Genomic DNA, 13,372 nt, shown 5'->3' with positions numbered 1-13,372 from the left:
ATGAATTAAGCAGAAATTTTATTTCCAAGCTCTTCAAAGATTATTACAAACACAAATAAAGTATCCTTTAAAAAGTGTTCCAAATTAAATCAAAGGCACATCATCAAACACTTGTGACATTAAGAATGTATTTAGGTTGTACTATTTTCTCATTACTTTGTTTTTAATTATTTGCAATATTCTGTATATCCATCCCATTAACGCACTTTTTTTAAAGACATGAAATAATGTAGCATTTAAAAAAAATTACAACCAGAACTATCGAGGAATTTAAGAATACAGAAATCAAATCTGCTTCATACGCAGGATAGGGCAATCTAATACACCACACAACACTAACCTTTCCAAGTAAGTTTGCTAACAAACAGCTCCCACGTTTAGTGTTAAAAATAAAACAATCTCATTCGGAAAAATCAAGATACCATTTGATTAACAAAGCCTATTCCTTCCCCAATTATGTACTTACTCACTTGTCTTTATTTTGAAGTTGTAAATTCATGAGAAAAGATATTTTGTTATGGTATAAAAAATCTTAGGAACAACAAATTATAAATATTCAATTTTTTAACAAATGAAAATGTTTCCCTTCCCAAAATGTAAACATCCTGTAAATAAAACACACATATTCCAGGTATAGAAACACTAGTTATTCACTTATGAAAGAGGTGTATTTTGGTGTGTTTAGTGGTATTTTTGTTTGTCCTATACATAAAGCACTTCACATAAAAGAATCAGGCCATTGTCATTAAAGTCTACTCTTTCATCCAGTTTCCTTATTTGAGTAGAAACTCATCAACTGCTGTAGAATTCTGGCTACAGGATCAGGCCACAGGAAAGGTCTGAAATATCTGAAAGTCGTTTGGCTAGAGAAAATGTTTTCTTGAGATTTGGAGTCCTATTCATCACTTTGCACTTGAAAGCATTCCTCAGCGAACTTCTTCCCTATTGGAAAGAGAATTCGGTAGGTTTTCACTTTAGTAACATTTATATGTACAATTAACTAGTCATCATTTCATGGGTGATTTTAGTTCTCAAGGTAGAGAGTAAGGTTAATACAAAGTACCTGTACGGTTAATACAAAAACTAAGTAGCATCCGTGAAAGTGCTTTGCCAGCATAAGACAATTATTTAATACCATTAATGTAGACATTTTCCATTAAACGGTACAATAGTACCTAGTAGTATGATTACTTCCTTCTTGTTAATGTGAATAATTTCCTTTTGCAAGTATATGAAAAAGGATCTAAGATGATAACTGTATGAACACCCCTTATAAAACATAATTTGAAATACGTTGGTCCCAAGACTCTAATAATCTATGCCTTGACCTCTTCCCCCAAAAAGGTGAAATTGTGAATGAGACCCCATATAACACATTAGAACCCATAAAATTTCTAATATGCCACCAAAGAGGTGTTTTCATTTCTACAATCCATTTTTAAAGCTCTTTTAACCTACTCACACTTTTCCCCAGTAGCTACATTTCTTTCTCCATTAAAACAAAGATATATTCTGAAAGCCACTAGGAAAGAAATCAAAGCTGGTGGTAGGAACAGGTCTTCTCCTCTGGGGAGTCCTCAGTCCCAAGAGCAGCAAATCAGTTGATAGCATCAAGCAGCAAATCACAACTCTGGGATGGTGTGAGGGCAGAGGCGAGGCAGATTAAGGTCAAGAAGTTACCATCAACCAACTCAGTTAGAGAGCTCAACGACATAAGGACATTAGCATCTCACAAGTTAGTGCCAAAGAGGCAATAGACTCTAAATATTCAAAACAAAGTTGCCCAAGTCTTTTGGGAAGCCCTGTGATAATGCCATGGTCCCAACCTGGCATGGTGTATCCTTACTCACCAGTCTTCAGAGTAAAGCACAGGATCTGGGCTCTCGGAAGGGGTTGCTTCCAGCTGGAACCCCCACCAGCAGGGCATCCTTGCAGGCATTCTGCATGCAGTACTGTTGAAGCTCTGCAGCTGCCTGAGAGACCTGACACAAAGGGACAACAGCTTGACAGGCTGCTCACAGCCTGAACCTTCCAGCAGCCATGTGATATTCCAAAAAATGATCATTCAACCTGATAATGGTCACACTTTCTGCAACCTCCAAAAGTTTCTATTTTGCTGGAAGCTCTCATAACTGAACTCCAAAGAGGAAAGGTTACAATTTTTATAACTGTACAGTATTTTTTGTTTAGTTGCTTATTCAATAAAGGAAAGATAAAGCTCTATCTTTGATCCTTTAAGAATCCTAGTTCTGAGACAACTAGTAAAAATAGCTCATTCTAGTGTTCCCTTTAGAGATGTTCACTTATAAAGCATGCATTGATAAATCCAGGTTTGCCAACTGTTTCAGTGTTTACGAAGCTGCAGCCTTATCATGTCTGCTCAAAACAAGTGACAAGGTTCCTCCACCATGCTTTTGAAGCAGGATAGTTTATTGGTTAAGAGTGTGGCCTCTGGAACCAGACTGCCTGGACTTAAATTCAGCTCTGTCACTACCTGTAAGACTTTGGGCAAGTTACCTAATTTCTCAGAACATGTTTTCTCATCTATGAAATGTAGTAAGAGTACCTATTTCACTGAATTGATGTGACAATTAAGTTAATGAAGATTAAGCACTTAGAATAGTGCTGACACACAGCAATACTTCCATGGCAGACGACGGCAACAATGGTCACAGTATTTTTCAGCTCCTGCCATCAGGAAGTAGAGTCTTCACCCGCCCTTTGAATGTGAGCAGGAGAATATGACCAGAAATAATGGGCTAGTTCGAAGCCTGTGACTCAAGAGCCTTTGCAGCTACTCTCTTGCTGTGGCTGGAACCCTAAGACCAACATCTAAAGAGCCCAAGTTAGCCAAATGGAGGTCTTGTGGAAGAGAACCAGTCAGCCAGCCCCCAACCACCTGCCTGCCAGCCTCCACACATGTGTGAGGCCGACCTAGATCATTCAAATAAGCCAAGCCTCCATTTGATTGCGGATGCACAGGAGACCCCAGCAAAGATCAGCAGGAAAATAGCTGATCACACTGCTGATCTAAGAATTGTGAGTTAATACATGTTTCAAACCACTAAGTTTTGGAGAAGTTTATCAGGCAGCACTGATACAATACTATGAGCCATATTTCCATGTGGAGGCTTTCCTTTCTTTTTTTTTCTTGCATTGAACAGGTATTTTATATAAAATCTCACCCATATTGTACAATAATGGTTCCAGTTGCCGTTCAAGTATTATTATTAATTTGTGTTAATTTTCCAAGCTTCCCAATAACTAGAAAATCAAATCCTTATGTTACAGTTACTATCTAGTTTCTAGAATATGTTAGGAATTTTGGTTTTGTTAATGTAATACCAGTTTGTTATATAAACACACAATATTATCAAAGTAATGTCTAAGCTACTTTTCCCATTATAGAAGTTCCGACATTTTCATATTAATTATAATTGAGATTAATGGTGATATATAACAGTTATTAATTCAAAAAAAATTTTGAACTGATTATGCTGATTATTACTGTATCTGCATCAGAGGTAACAGCTGAACACCATGCATACGGGGTAGAAGACTCCCAGGACTCCTGAAGAAATGGGATTAACTGGACCCTAGCCTAAAGAACACGGTCAAAAAGTTAAGTTGAGGAAATATACAGAGAAAATAAGAGAAGAGTAACGGTGGTCAGCATTTCTCTAGCACTTTCCAGGGAGACTCTGCACTGGAGAATACAAATGCAAACACTTGGAAGCTGTCGCCTACCGCTGGAGGGGGAATAATAATCCTACCGAAATTACACTCCTTGGTTTGAGCACATGCTCATCCAGCAACTTCTGAGACTTCTTCAAAGCAAAGAAGAGGTCCTTGGAAGGCTATCAAGCATTCCAATCACCAGGAAGGGATGCCCTCCATTACGTACACTAGAAAATGGTGTCCTTGTTTATTCATTTGTTTGTTATTTATTTACCAGTTATCAAGTCTGTCAAAGAGAAGATGTGTCTGGGTGTGGTGGGAACATCCATCCATCAGTGAGGCCTAAAATAAGGCAGACCAAGACTTGGAATGTTTTGATTTCCTAAGGTGCTGCCTGAGAGAAGCCCTGTGTGGGTAAAATTGTAATATTTCCAGAATATCTCATGGCTTTAGTGCATCTCATATCAACAGGTGTTCGTAAGGGGTGAAGAAAAGTAGGCCATCTCCAAATCAATGGGTAATTACCTGGGGGTCCAAGGGCTTATCTGAACCTGAGAGGTTGGGGGGAGGTCTTGCTTGCTTCTGCCAGAGCAGGAAAGAGAAATGGCCCCAGACCACAGTTTGTAAGCAATAAATGGGTTTTAAACTTTATTTCTCCTTTTGGCTGATTTTGGTTTTAGAGGTATTTTGCTCCGAGATTTCATTTCCCCAGAGTTACACCCTGCCAAGCACCCCAAACCATACTACCATGAAGACACCCCCAAAATAAGCTTATTATTTATGTGACCTTGAGCAATTCACTTGAAATCTCTGGATCTCAGTTTTATCACCTGTAACTATTTTTAAGTGTAGATAAGAATAACTTGCCTAGCTATTTCACACGGAAGACAAGCAGCCGGCTCACAGTTTTCCTCCCCACCTCAGGTCCCAGTATCCTGAACATTTGCAACAGGCCTAGTTTCAGTTCCCTGACCTCCTCTCCTCAAACAACCTTGTCCTCAATGCCAATAGTTACAGCCAACACCTGTAACCGCTCCACCCCTAAAATTGTACACTCCAACAGCCTACCTTCTGACCACAGTTTCTCCTACCCACCCAGGGTGCTGCTTCCTTTCTTCTCGCTATACCTGCTCTTTGACCTCTGGAAGAACACCTCCTCTAGTTTTATCCTGACCGTCACCAGGAGGCTGGCTTCATTCCTTCTCTATCTAGCCTAGGTTCAGCCTCTTTCTGGCCAGATGCTCAGAGTCCTTGCCCTCCCTTCCCACTTCCATTTTTCTGGCATCCCTCCCTTGCTAACCCACTACTTGGATCAACTACCATTCACCGTAGATACTCAGATTCCTGGGTGGCCAAATGCTGCTGGAGAAAAATAAACACACAAGTAGGCAATCAGTCTCCAATCTCATAGTAGCTGGGTCTCATCTCCCATTCCCTGCAGCACTCTTTCCCCTCCGCTCCGATTTTGTGACTCACTAGCTCCCTTTCCCCTGCCCTCGAAGAAAACTCGGTCCCCTATTTTCCAAAGAAATTGCCATCACACAAGTCCTCAGGCCCATATCTAGAAACATCTGTCTTTACATACGCCCTTATCTCCTCTCTTCCTGTCTGGGGAGGTGCCCCTCCAATCGCATGCCCCACAGACAGACACCCGGCTTCTCCACCTCCAATTCTTCTCCCTTTCTTCCTCCCATCAACCTAAAAATAGTTTGTTCCTTCCCCTCAACCTCAAAATATGGCTTTCTCACTTCCTAAATTTAAAAAAGAAAATGCTGGTTCCTCTTTAAAACCAATTTCTTTAAAAAATTTTTTCCTACTCTATTGCAATCCAGATTCTGCTTCTACTGCTACACGTTACTGCAACCTCTTCTGCATGCCCTCCATCTCTACTCTGTTTTACAATCTTCACATCACTTTTCATCTGAAATTATTTTACTTACTGGTAATGTGTTTATGGCTTATCCTCCTCATTAAATCACCGTATTGTCAGTACCCAGCATCATGCCAGGTCCAGAGCAAAGGCACTGCTGAGGTACCTGGAGAGCTGGGCAGTGTTCATTCACACACACATTCTGCAAATAGTGCTACTATGCTTGTTGCTAAACCCAACTATGTAACAGATGCTTTTTAACCGGCTAAACATTGCACACGTTGACTCAGCCCCAAATTCTGAAAACCCCTCCTTTCTTGCTCCAGCGTCCTTCCCGGCCCTTGGTTCCCCCCGCCTCGGCCTTGACCTCCGACTGGTCCCTGGGAGCAACGCTCTGGTCCCTTTCTTCACTGTCGCACTTTTTTCACGCGCACACATTCTAATGACGAGTCAGCCTTGATGTCTGGGTTTCAGGCCTTGCGGCCGGCACCTCCTGGGTATCTCCTCCAAGGCCGCACCTCCGAGGCGGACCTCATCCAGCCCCCGGCCCCGCTCTCCCCCGGAGCGGGCGGCCGCGCCCTCCATGCCGTCCCCCGAGCGCCGCGTCTCCCCGTCCCCTCGCAGCGCGTCCGTCACCGCCAAGCTCGTCCGTTCGGCCTCCTCCGCATCTCGACTCCATCCTCCCGCACTCGCAGAGGCCCGGCTGCCAGCGCGTCCCCCGCGATCCTGTCTCCTCGCGTCCGTCCTGCGCCCCCGACCCCGAGGCCCTGTGCGCCACGGAAACGGAAGCGCCCCGGGGCACTCGGCCCGGCCATCCTCGCGGGGCAGGCGCCTCGCCGCGGGCCCAGCAGGCCCAGTCTGCTTCCGCGGCCCGGCTCTCCCGGGCGCCTGAGTCCCAGCAGGCCCCGCACGGGCTCCCACCCCGCCGAGGCCATGCGGCGAGTCGGGGCCGAGCGCGCCGTCCTCACAGCCGCTCGCCGCGCGCCAGCCGCCCCGTTCGCGCTCCACCCGCCCCGTTTCGCGCTCCACCCGCCCCGTTTCGCGCTCCACCCGCTCAGCAGCCCCCGCCCGGCGGCGGGGCGGCCAGCGGCTCCTCACCCGGCCTCGGCGGCGGCGGCGGGGCGGGCGGTCCCCGCGGGCGAAGGGCGCTGCCGCCCGCCTCACCTTGATCCTCTCCACGCCGGCCTCCAGCTTGAGCTGCTCCACCAGGCGCTGCAGGGCGTTCACGCCGGCCCCGGAGGACATGGCGGCGGCGCCGGGCGGCCAGGCGTTGGGGCGGGATGGGGGCCGCGAAGCCCAAGCCTGGGCACCGCCCCGGGGCGGGGAAGCAGCTGCGCCTGCCCGCCTCCCGTGCGCTCCCCGCGCCTCGGGTAAGCGAGTTTGGGGTGCCGAACGGACTGACGCCTCCTTCACTCTTTCTGCGTCTAAACAGAGAACCCGGCGTCCGCCTGCGGAACCGGAGCCTCGTGGTGGGGTCCGCGCGGGGCGCCCGTCCGCGCGGCAGAGCCGGGCCTCGGGGCGGGGCGGGGTGGGGGCGGCCCGGGGGGACGGCGAGACCGGGGCGCGTTCCTGCCCGCAGCTCCGATTCCCGGGGGCGGGGGCCGAGGTGGGAATGAGGTGGAGAAAGAAGGGTTCAGGCCGTGAAGGCCTCTGTGCCACATGCTGTGCCACTCTCCTGAAGATGAGTGACAACTGGTAGGATTTCCGCGAAACAGTAGCAGGTTTGTAAGTCAGCCTGTGGCTTGCTGGGAATCCTGCCAGTGCATTTGGTAGGGTAAGGTACGCAGAGTAAAACCCCAGCGCCTGACATCTCTGTGGAGCATGTAGAATAAAATTAAATTCAGTCCCCTCACCCCATCTCACCATTCAGCTATAACCGTTGTGTCTGTTGTGAGGCATACTTTTTTTGGGTGTGTACATTAGTTTTGTTTTACAAACCTGGCATCATTACTATGTGTAATACACGTTTTTGTCTTGGTTTTTTTTTCCCCGCTTAATGTATTACAAACGTTTCCTTATTCTTGTACCCCATTGTTATTTGTCATTGAATAGTGCAAAAAGGTGCTATGTTGGTTTGTGTGCCTTAAAGCCTAGGGACTTTGAGGTAGTGGATTTAATTGCCCAAATAATAGCTTCAGGGCTCTCATTTTCCATTTCTTGGCTCTGCTTTTTCTGTGTTGCCTCATTTCCTTCAGTAGTAAATAGACACTCTAGAGTTGTGAAGGGAGGTTCCATGCTTCCAGTGTCCCATCCTAGCAAACCCAAGAGCAAGAGCACCTCTTTTCTTTCTAACTGTTCTAGCAGAAAATCCCCATGACGGATCTTACTGATGGTACTGAGTCTGCGCCCACCCCTAACCCATCACTGTTTGAAGGCAAGGGTTATGTCGAGTTGGACCACTCAGATTAGCTGTAACCTGCCAAGGACAGGATGAGGAGTAGGGTCAGCTCCGCCACTTGTGGGTGCTCTGGTGCACCACCCAACTTCCCCATTTGGGATGGTGCCACTCATTCCCCCAGCTGCTGGGAGTAGCGGCAGGTGATGCCTCGCAGCCAAGTCCCTCTCTGGGAACTACCCTTAGCCCAGCACCCCTTCCAGGGTCAGCTCTCATTCAGTGATTGATGTGGGGTGTATAAGATCTGAACCCCAGTGCCCTTGCCTCGATTTGGGACATCTAAGAGTGATCCCAGCTCCAAAGGATCTGGGTCATCTGAGGCCTTTACGGCAACCACTTCACAGTTCAGCTCCCTCTGCCCAATCTCCACTTCCTGGACTCCCCCACCGGTGTTGGCTTTAACACTCCCAATGTACTTGCTGCATGAAAATCTCCATCTCAGAGTCTGTTTTTCTGGGGAACCTAATCCACATGGACTTAAGGGGAAGTGGGGTGGTTCCCCAAAGGAAAACCAGGATGCTGATACCAGAAGGGAGCCAGAGGCAGACAAAAACAAATATACCTTGCATCAATTATTTTTAATGACTGCATGGTATTCCATTGTACTAGATCATTATTTACCTACTGCCCTATTTAACACTATGATGACCCTCTTGAACATATAGCTTTGTGCGTGTCTGTTTTACTTCCTTAGGATGCATTCCTAAAATTGGAATTGATGAATCAAAGAATATAAACAGTTTTAAAAACATTTCCCTACTATATCCTCTAGAAGATGGTAGCACCTGCTATTCGCACCAAAGGCTACCTATTGCTCTACACCCTCACAAGTCTCTTAAATGTCTCAACTGTTGAGGCTGAACATTTCTGTTCATTTTGTGAGCTCTATGTTCAGTATTTGGGGTGTTAAGAGTTTTTATCTATAAGAAGAGCAGATTTGCAAATTTTAAAGCCCTCTTTAGTGGTTAAGTTACCTCACTACAAAGAACTTAACATATATTCTAGTCAAAAGATGACAGTACATGTTAGAAACATTACTAAATTAGTAAGACAGAAATGTCATGTGTCAAAAAGATGTAGCAAAGAACTCAGAGCAAAGATACAGTCTGGAAGGATTAGAAAAAGCTCTTCATAGATGATGATGCTTAGACCTTGAGAATCTGTCCTGCAGATGGCGTAGAGAGCACAGGGGGAAACTTTCCAACAAGAGGAGAGGAGGCCAGGCACACGTGGAATGACCGAATGGAAAAGGCTGTTGTGAATAACAGAAGATACAAAACTGTTAAAACTGAAAGTCACAGAAAACCTCAAAAAGAGACAGAAGTTTGTGACAAAAGGTGGGGTAGCCACATGGTAAGACATTTTAGGAATATTAATCTGGAATAAGGTAAAAAACTGAAGTTGGGGAGACAAAATGACTTCAATAAAGTTTTTGTTTTGTCGTTTTGGTAGCCTGGCTGGAATGAGGCCCCTGATAGGACTGTGAAGGCAGGAGAAGAAACTCAGAAGAGTAAATCAACAGTACTTCCGGTGGTTATGAAATGCAAAGAAAAGGAGGCAGTGGCATCTGAAGCAGCAAGTGGGCTGAAACTGACATTTGTGACAGAAATTCGGAAACGGCTAGGTTTTACGAGAGGAGTAAAGAACAAAGATGAGTTTGGCTTAGGAGAAACTACATCAACTGCACTACCATGTGCCTCTAGGCTGTAAAAAATGTTTAGTGGCACAATGCTGATGTGAGAGACATTTGCATAGCGCAATGACAGCTGAAGAAATGAGATTCTAACTAACTAGAAGTGGCTGTGGGGTTGCCCACAGTGAGGGGACACACAATGTATACTTTGTGTCAGCCATGAAGTAGCAGAAAAAGTCCAGGGGTGTGCCCCATCTCCTTCCCTCAAGCCCGTACAAGCCCACCTCCCCTGCCCACCTCTGTATGAAACACTATGATTGACTTTTGCACTCTTCTTGGAGAGAAGTAGTCTGGCTTGAAACAACCAGGTTTTAGCATACAGCCTCCTTCAGTGATGCATGGACTAGCAGCCTAGATGCCACTTGTAATTAAGGAGGACTGACCATCTGTGCTTCGCTTTATACTTTACAATATCTTCTCATCGACTATTTTTGATCTATTTTCTTCGATCATGGAACTTCAGAGTGGAGAAACCTTGAGATAATATAGTCCACCCTCAACTTTAGAGATGAGGAAATAAGTGTTCTTCAGTAAATGTAAGCCTTGAACTAGCAAGCAGCTGACTACTCTGTTGTCTCTGAAAGTTTATTCTTTCCTGAGTTGTCTCAGCTTCTTCACCTTGTACTGAAAGGCACAAGGGGCAGCCAGTTGCTTTTAAAACAGTGCCAACACTACAGAGCATCATCACTTGTTCACTCTACCACAGTACCTTGCATAAGGTGAGGAATTCAAATACCTATTAAAAGAATAAATGGGATTGAAATAATCACAACACTCTATTACCACGGACTTTAACAAATGAGAAGGACTCCACTTCCCTCTGAAGGCAAGGAAACTCATTTATTGAGCACTTAATATATGCAGCACTTAACAATATTATTTCTCATAATAATCCTATGAAATAGCTAGTATGCCTACTATTAAAAATGAGAAAATGAAGCTCAGAGCTTAACCTGCCCAAAGTTAAGCTCCTAGTCACCTGCAGAGCCAGAAACCAAACCTTGGCCTATCTGGCTGCAAAGCCTATGTGAAAGGAAAGGAGCGACACACAGCAGCAATTCACCGGAGAAATCCGCTTTATTGGGGAAAAGGTGCTGGGTTATATAGGAAGGGGCATGGGGTGATTGTGGTGTTACTTCTACGGGGCTGGTGGCTATTGGCTAGGTGCTGGGAGTGGGAGTGGGGAGAGGGGTGATTGACCTTTAGGTGGCGTCGTCAGGAACTGAGGACCCGGAAGAGAAGCCGGAAGTTCGCCATCTTACTGGTGGGGGCCCTTCACTATGCCACTCCACGGCATCCTGCTTGCTCTTTGTCAGGTTATAAAAGGAGACCTGTCAAATGAAGTTCTTCTATCCCCTTAATGAAACTGGAGTCTGTTAAGAAATCCCGCATGTCGCTGACCTAAGACCATGTGATTCATTCAAGTACACTCTGAATCCTGTTAAGTACTAGGAAGCTGATTGAAGTTCATAATCAGAACTCATTATGTAGGCTTTTTAAATAGTAGTAACATTTCTCAATTGCCGGCAATCTAATCTATTTCAGACCCTAAACCTGTGTGAATTTGCCAGCTATAGAATTTTAAATCCTAATTATCTACAAAGATCCCTTCGTTTCACAGATGAGGAAACCACAAAGGTCAAATAATTTGTTAAGCAAATTTTATTTAGTTATTAGGTTCTAGATTTGGCTTAGCTCATATTTAAGTGTGAAGAGTATCATATTTTGCAAATAAGATTAATTATACTTCATCCATACACTAATTTGTTTCAGTAACATTACCTGCCTCAAAATGCATAATTATAACTCAATGGAGATCATGTCTGATTTAATGTCTTAAAGTAGCTAGATCTATTTACATTAATGTCTAATAAAAGCCATTCTCTTTTAATTTCCACAGAACCTCCAACTTGGGTCATAACACTAGTTGAATATTAGCTTAGCTTTGTAATGGCTTCCCTTCAAGTAAAATTATCTAAAATTATCTCCAAGGTTTGAGTGTTGAAAGTTTACTGTACTTCCGATCCAAAAAAAAAACTTTTCTAAACATAAATTGAATAGTACATTTAAATACTTCATTCTCTAGTCTCAACTATTTTTTCATGTAACATTTTTAAATCCTATACACCAATTGTAGTGCTAAGATTCGAGGCATGGTACCTACTTACTGTGTTATGAAACACCAACCTATGATTTGTAGAACTTGAAAAATTCAAAGGAAGATCAATGAGGAAAGAGTTCATAGTGGGATCTGTTATGAAGACATTTGACATGAATATAACCCTAGGAGTAATTTTAACACAGACCTCAATTATATGAAGTGATAATAAACAGACAACAATGAACAACTATATGCTATAAACCTCTGAAGGCCAAGCAAAAAGAAAATGGTGATAGCCCTGAAAAGAAATACAAGAAAAATTTTCTAACTAGTAGGGTTGTGGAATCCTCTACCCAGGATTCTTCTCCAAATGTTTCTAAAATGGAACTTATGTTTGTTTGTTTGTTTTTTGGTGAGGGAAGGGCAGAGTATAAAGATAATAATACCCAGAATACTTGAATAACAGTTCTGACAACTAATGGCCCTTTCTTCACTCTAGAACTTTGAAGCACAGTTATTTTTCTGAGGGAAGAAGAGAGAAGAATCATAATCCTTCTGTTAAGGAGAGTCCATTCATCTTGACCCATGCAGTTGCCATGATTGAAAAAAAACTAAGAACTTTTACCAAATGAACAGGCTATTGCTGGGGGCAATTCCAGGAATGACATTTCTAGAAAGTCAGGAAGAAATGCAGCAATCTAGCAGGTATGCAAAATAATATACAGAGACACATTGATTTTGTCAGCCAACCTTTACGAATGCTAACATATATAATCCTTTGGATATGCCTTTGAAATTTTAACAGAGGGGCAAGTGCCTAGGTTTTGGTCCTTATATATGGCACATGCATCTGTTCTTAGATATTACTGTGTGTTTGAATGTATTATAATAAAACCTAAAATAGGGGGTGCTGACTACAACCACAGCACTTGTGAAAGGGATTTATCTGTGGGTGGGCATATGGGGTTTGAAACATAGCTTCCTATAATTATAATTTAGCTCTAATTTCTTCACCCTTCTAAAAAAAGAACAGATGCATAAAACACTTAAATTTGAAGTTTACAAAAATATAAATATTGTATCATTTCAGAATTTTAGAGCTGCAAAAGGGCCCTAGTGATGAAACCCCTAATCAAACTCCTCCCCCAATTTTCTGAGGCAACCGAGGCCTCACAGCTCAGATAACTCACCGCAGGCCTTGTCTGTATTAGCAAGGATGGAACTCTCCCTCCTGCTTCTTTGTATAGGTCACAAACTTGGGCTGAACTCCTCAAAGGACTAGTTTAGCTAAAAACAGACTCTGAATATCTACTATCTAAACTAATCTTTTAAAATTATATAATACATATATAATAAAATGAGGTAAAAGCATTATGTTAATCTTTAATTTAAAATGTCATACCAACAAACTTGTAATAAATTGCAACCATTTATTAATATGAAGCAATGGGATAAATCCTTCAGTAGGAGTATTGAATCACTACCGCAAGTGTATTGATACTTTGTTGTAGTATCATACTTGCTTCAGTCAAATTATGTGTGAATTACTTTCACTTCCCCATGTATAAAACATTTATATTTCATTGTTTGAAAGAACAACACACAGCCTTGCACATCTTCTTTCTGGTTTAAAAT

The 13,372-nt window shown here is 43.6% G+C and overlaps 1 protein-coding gene and 1 long non-coding RNA gene across 5 annotated transcripts; one reads left to right on the top strand and one right to left on the bottom strand.

Moving 5' to 3' along the window:
- GNG10 (G protein subunit gamma 10) lies at positions 1–7,475 on the bottom strand. 3 transcript variants are annotated; one of them, XM_036915665.2, is made up of 3 exons: positions 6,647–7,061; positions 1,851–1,982; positions 1–942 (listed from the first exon to the last, which is right to left on the bottom strand). In XM_036915665.2, the coding sequence occupies exons 1-2, from the start codon at positions 6,791–6,793 to the stop codon at positions 1,857–1,859; spliced, it is 273 nt and encodes a 90-aa protein (XP_036771560.1). In that variant the 5' UTR covers positions 6,794–7,061; the 3' UTR covers positions 1–942; positions 1,851–1,856. The 3 variants fall into 3 exon arrangements, with proteins under 3 accessions (XP_036771560.1, XP_036771562.1, XP_036771561.2); XM_036915667.2 differs by having other exon boundaries at positions 6,713–7,023; XM_036915666.2 differs by lacking the exon at positions 1–942 and adding an exon at positions 959–1,630 and having other exon boundaries at positions 6,647–7,475.
- Positions 7,476–7,668: 193 nt separating this feature from the next.
- On the top strand, positions 7,669–12,443 carry LOC130683027 (uncharacterized). Of its 2 annotated transcripts, none has more exons than XR_008996589.1 (3): positions 7,669–9,296; positions 9,396–10,355; positions 12,237–12,443. It is a non-coding gene; the product is annotated as an uncharacterized LOC130683027 (long non-coding RNA). The 2 variants fall into 2 exon arrangements; XR_008996590.1 differs by having other exon boundaries at positions 8,994–9,296; positions 9,396–11,076.
- The last annotated feature ends 929 nt before the right edge of the window (positions 12,444–13,372 follow it).

The sequence above is a fragment of the Manis pentadactyla genome, chromosome 3 (genome assembly GCF_030020395.1).
Source record: "Manis pentadactyla isolate mManPen7 chromosome 3, mManPen7.hap1, whole genome shotgun sequence".
In the NCBI taxonomy this organism is placed as follows: domain Eukaryota; kingdom Metazoa; phylum Chordata; class Mammalia; order Pholidota; family Manidae; genus Manis; species Manis pentadactyla.
Note: the sequence above shows the minus strand (reverse complement) of the source record. Positions and strands in the feature narration are given on the sequence as shown.

What these genes read in the sequence shown, in the direction of transcription:
- GNG10 (XM_036915666.2), bottom strand. Translation starts at nt 7,414, where the DNA reads ATGGTGAGATGGGGTGAGGGGACTGAATTTAATTTTATTCTACATGCT. An exon ending in GCCGCCGCCGCCGAGGCCGG is followed by an intron (nt 1,983 to 6,646) that starts GTGAGGAGCCGC and finishes CCTTTGTGTCAG; the next exon opens with GTCTCTCAGGCAGCTGCAGA.